This window comes from Mustela erminea, chromosome 17 (genome assembly GCF_009829155.1).
Source record: "Mustela erminea isolate mMusErm1 chromosome 17, mMusErm1.Pri, whole genome shotgun sequence".
In the NCBI taxonomy this organism is placed as follows: domain Eukaryota; kingdom Metazoa; phylum Chordata; class Mammalia; order Carnivora; family Mustelidae; genus Mustela; species Mustela erminea.
The window spans coordinates 67605075-67609429 of record NC_045630.1 but is presented as its reverse complement, the minus strand read 5'-3'; the positions used below and the strand labels follow the sequence as shown (position 1 = coordinate 67609429).

General features: G+C 45.9%; 1 protein-coding gene across 3 annotated transcripts; it reads left to right on the top strand.

Moving 5' to 3' along the window:
- The first annotated feature begins 222 nt into the window (after nt 1-222).
- Nucleotides 223-4035, top strand: LOC116575714 (T-cell surface glycoprotein CD1a-like). Of its 3 annotated transcripts, none has more exons than XM_032317127.1 (6): nt 223-469; nt 973-1239; nt 1951-2229; nt 2429-2707; nt 3043-3133; nt 3453-4035. In XM_032317127.1, exons 1-6 carry the CDS (start codon nt 430-432, stop codon nt 3547-3549), a joined length of 1053 nt encoding a protein of 350 aa, XP_032173018.1. In that variant the 5' UTR covers nt 223-429; the 3' UTR covers nt 3550-4035. The 3 variants fall into 3 exon arrangements, with proteins under 3 accessions (XP_032173018.1, XP_032173020.1, XP_032173019.1); XM_032317129.1 differs by having other exon boundaries at nt 387-447; XM_032317128.1 differs by lacking the exon at nt 223-469 and adding an exon at nt 783-818.
- The last annotated feature ends 320 nt before the right edge of the window (nt 4036-4355 follow it).

The following is a 4355-nucleotide window of genomic DNA, read 5'->3' as shown; positions in this document are numbered from 1 at the left end:
CGGTCCAGGGCTGGGTGCTGGGGAGTCATATGTTTTCATGGGTTATTGTCTGGATGAGAGGAAAGTCAGGGGAGAGGTGTAGTCACTTTTCCATGTCACACAGGACTGGTGCTGCAGCAACTGAATTAGGAGATGGGCAACAGGATGGAAGCTGGTGACAGGGAGAAGCTGGAAGCCAGAGAGGAGGGTCAGACCAGGAGGGGAAGTGAGTCTGAGTAGGTGTCCAGGGTTGAGGCAGGAGCACATTTCTATTTTAGCAGAGACTCAGGGAAGGCTGGTATATGGAGAAAGATGTCAGAACAGTAGTGTTGTGTGCGGGGTAGGTTTGTTAGAACAACTGTCAAAGACCGATTTTGTAAGAGACAGACAGAACATCTGCAAGTACAATGCTGTTCCTGCAACTTGTGCTGCTGGTGGTTCTCCTCCCAGATGGTGACAGTGAAGATGGTGAGAACTCTGACCTTATTCAGTGGGTGCACACGTGTGTGTTTCTGCCAATCTCTCTCTGTGTTTGTGTGCTTGTGTGAGTGTATGTATGTGTTTTATTATGTGTATGTGTGTACATGTGTCTGTGCATATATGTGTTTCCGCGTTTGTATACTTGTGTGTATATGTATCTGTGTCAGTTCTTTGTATACGTGTTTTTGTGTATATGAGCATCTGTGCACCTGTGGGGTGTGTGTGTGTGTGTGCATTTCCCTTTGAGTGTGTGCACTTGTGTAGTGAGTTCTCCAGCATATATTTGCGGAGTGAGCGTGTCAGTCTGATTTCTCCCTGAACATCCTGACCCCAGGGCCCCGTGCTCTTCTGAAGGATGGGTACCAAACTCTGGGCTATGGGTGGCACATGTCTCTGGAGACAACTATGTCTCCCTTGTTCTCTAGATTTTGGCTCCCCATTCTTCCACTTTCTTCACCATTCAGTCTCCTTTACAATGCCATCTTATTCCAGTCTATCTGTTCTTTTCCACAGACTTCCAGGAGCCGATCTGTATCCGAATCATCCTGACCACATCCTTTTACAACCACTCCTGGATGCAAAGTCAAGGCTCAGCTTGGCTGAATGAGTTGCAGACTCATGCCTGGAACAACAAGACTGGAGCTTTCATTTTCCTTCAGTGTTGGCCTAAGGGCAAATTTTGCAACAAGGAGCTGATGGAAGTAGATGAATTATTCTCATCATACTACACTGGATTTCCTCTAAAATTTCATGACCATGGCAGCCAATGGCAGCTTGAATGTGAGTTCACTTCCCTCAGAGATGTGATGTGATGGAGGTAGCTGGTGTGTGTGTGTGTGTGTGTGTGTTTGTGTGTTTCTTTGAGTTCTTTCCTTCTCTAGGAAAGATCCTCCACCATCTTCTGAAACTCCCATCTCCCTGTCATAAATCTGAAGCACACTCATCTAGGCAGGGGTAGAAGCCAGACCCCAATTCTTGTTAAACTTAACAACTTTTGCTATTTCTTACTCCTCATTGACCACAGTCTGTGCTCTCCTGTCTCCCACTAATGTCTTCTGTGACCACCCCCTTCTCTGGCTTCCAACCGGGCACCCTCTGCTCCCTCATTCTGTGACTGACAATTGCACTGTGCTTTTGTATCCCATTCAATCCTAGCAGCAAAATCTGACTATGCTTTCCCCCAGCCCCACTGCACTCCTTTGGCTCTAGACTGTTTTTATCCTCAGGTTCCCCACTGAGCCCTTCCTTACTCTCTCCCCACACCCTTCCTATCTCTCCTCCAACATTTGTTCCTTCCTCAATAATTCACCTCTTCCTCTCCCTCTATCCACCACCACTTCCCCTTTGTGTGAGCCCCCCATCAAACCAAACTTTGTTGCATTCCTTCCATTCCCCCGAGACTTTCCCTTTTGCTTCCTCCATTCCTGGTTTCCACTCATCTCATTTCTTCTCTTTCCCTCTGTACAACAACTCAGAGTCTTTCTTCCCCAGATCCCTTTCAGGTACAGCTGATAATAGGTTGTGAACTGCACTTTGGAGAAGCATCAGTAGGCTTCATGAGGATTGCTTATCAAGGATCAGAACTTGTGAGTTTCTGGAACATGACATGGTGGCCATCTCCAACAGGAGGAAGTAGGGCTCAACAGGTCTGCAGACTACTCAATCAGGACCATGAAGACAATGAATTAATGCATACGTTCATCATAGACTACTGTCCTCTTTACCTCTCAAGTCTTCTTGATGCAGGGAAGGCAGATCTCCAACGAAAAGGTCAGTCCCGCTCCATCCCTCTCTCCAAGTATTCTGCTTCTGCACTCACAAATTTGCACCATACACTCATTTTCAGGGTAAGAAGGAGTCAAGAAGGAGAGAGGATGATGGTGGCAGAATTCTACAGGTGGAAAAAATGTGTCTAAAGTGATGTGAAATTTACCCATTTAATCTGTGAATTCCTGTTCTGTCTCTGCAGTGAGGCCAGAGGCCTGGCTGTCCGCTGGCCCCAGTCCTGGTCCTGGTCATCTCTTGCTGGTGTGCCATGTCTCTGGCTTCTACCCAAAGCCTGTGTGGGTGATGTGGATGCGGGGTGAGCAGGAGCAACAGGGGACTCAGCGAGGTGATGTTCTGCCCCATGCTGATGGGACATGGTATCTTCAGGTGTCCTTGGATGTGAAAACCAGGGAAGCAGCTGATCTGTTGTGCCGGGTGAGACGCAGCAGTCTAGGAGGCCAGGACTTGGTCCTCTACTGGGGTAAGAAAGAACTTGGGTCTGGCTGCGAGAGGGTATGGGTGTTCCTCCAGCACAGCAAGGGAGCCACGTGAAAAATTAGGGAATCTAGGGACCCCAGAACAAAAAGGGCACAAAACCAGTAACCCATAAAATAGAAAAGGTGAAGGGGAGGGTCCTGAGGATGTGGGAGGGTGCATCTGGTTGGGTGAAAGACCATCCCTGAGAAGGGATGGGTGAAGAGAGAGGAAGAAGGGCAGGTGGTGAGGCAGAGGGTGACATATGGAAAGAGGAAGAGGGAGGTGCAGGTCAACATGGGATGGATGGGAAATGGTATCTTCTGTGGACCAAACCCACAGAGCAGTCACACACCACAGCCTTGGACTTCCTGGTGGTGATAATGCCCCTGGTGCTTCTGGCAGGTCTGACGTTGTGGCTCTGCAGGCACTGGTAAGTCTCTGGAGCCACCTTTCTGCTCTTTCCCAGGTGTCTCCCCACCTTTTATATTTTTATTTATTTATTTATTTATTTATTTATTTATTTATTTATTATATTTTAACATTTTATAATTTTTTATTTTTTATAAACATATATTTTTATCCCCAGGGGTTTTTATTTTTTATAAACATATATTTTTATCCCCAGGGGTTTTTATTTTTTATAAACATATATTTTAGTCTGTCCTCAGCCCTCCTGCTCCCAGTGCCCTTCCCCCCTGCAGTCCTCACCTCCACCTGCTGCAGAATGACTCTTCCTCTGTTCCTCTCAGGAAAACACACTGGAGACTTCAGTGCACTGGCTTCCCTTCTGAGCAAGATCCCAGTAGCCCAGGCTCTGGTATGTACCTAAACCCTACTCATCAGTGATACCCTGGCAACTCTCTGTGTGAAACTTTGTCTTTCATTTCTGCTTAATGATCAGTTGTCAATATAAGCTCCATGTAATTTAGCAGGATTTGTTGTTCTGACTTAGTTCTACAGTCAAAATTTGACTCAGTGTAAAATGAAGTCTCAGCACTTTCATTGGTCACAGGCATCAGATGTCACTTCTTCTAGTGAGCTCTTTCTGAATCAGTAGTGGAAGCAGTTTCAGCCTGGTGAGAATTTCCACCACTTAAGCCTGCACTTTGGCTAATCTATTCCTGACCCCCAGTCCTTGTTGACCCATTAGGTCCCTTTTGCCTTTTAAGTCTTAAGGTTCTTTACAGCAAAGACCATATCTTTTTAATATTTGTATCCTTGATGGGGAGTGTCACCTGCATGAAATATGTCCCTAAAGAAAACCAGGTGGTGGGTATTGGTTGGGGGGCACAGATTGCATGGAGTACTGGGTGTGGTGCAAAAACAATGAATACTGGTATGCTGAAAAGAAAGAAATAAATAAAAAAGAAAATATGTGTTGAATGTATGCTAAATTCATTCTTTTTTTCTTTCTATCTTGCTGACATGTTTGTAGTAGTTGAGATGTTTGATGCTTTTCTTGTTAAATGTCTTGTCACCTGGCTGAGGGAGTTCACACTTTCCCTGTTCCTGTTGACATCTCTAGTGCCCTCAGTAGAAACAAGTTTCCTGTGTAGATTTCTATTATTTAACTACAGCCACCTATTGGACTGGACCTGTTGCTCCAAGTGTTCTGAATTGAAAGGGGAAGGCAGAATGCTTGTTCTTCGTAG

Excerpts from the sequence above, each read along its gene's own strand:
- LOC116575714 (XM_032317129.1), top strand. The coding sequence starts at position 387 with ATGCTGTTCCTGCAACTTGTGCTGCTGGTGGTTCTCCTCCCAGATGGT. Across the intron at positions 448-972 it reads AGATGGTGACAGTGAAGATG|ACTTCCAGGAGCCGATCTGT; the intron begins GTGAGAACTCTG and ends TCTTTTCCACAG. Across the intron at positions 2,708-3,042 it reads GGACTTGGTCCTCTACTGGG|AGCAGTCACACACCACAGCC; the intron begins GTAAGAAAGAAC and ends CCAAACCCACAG.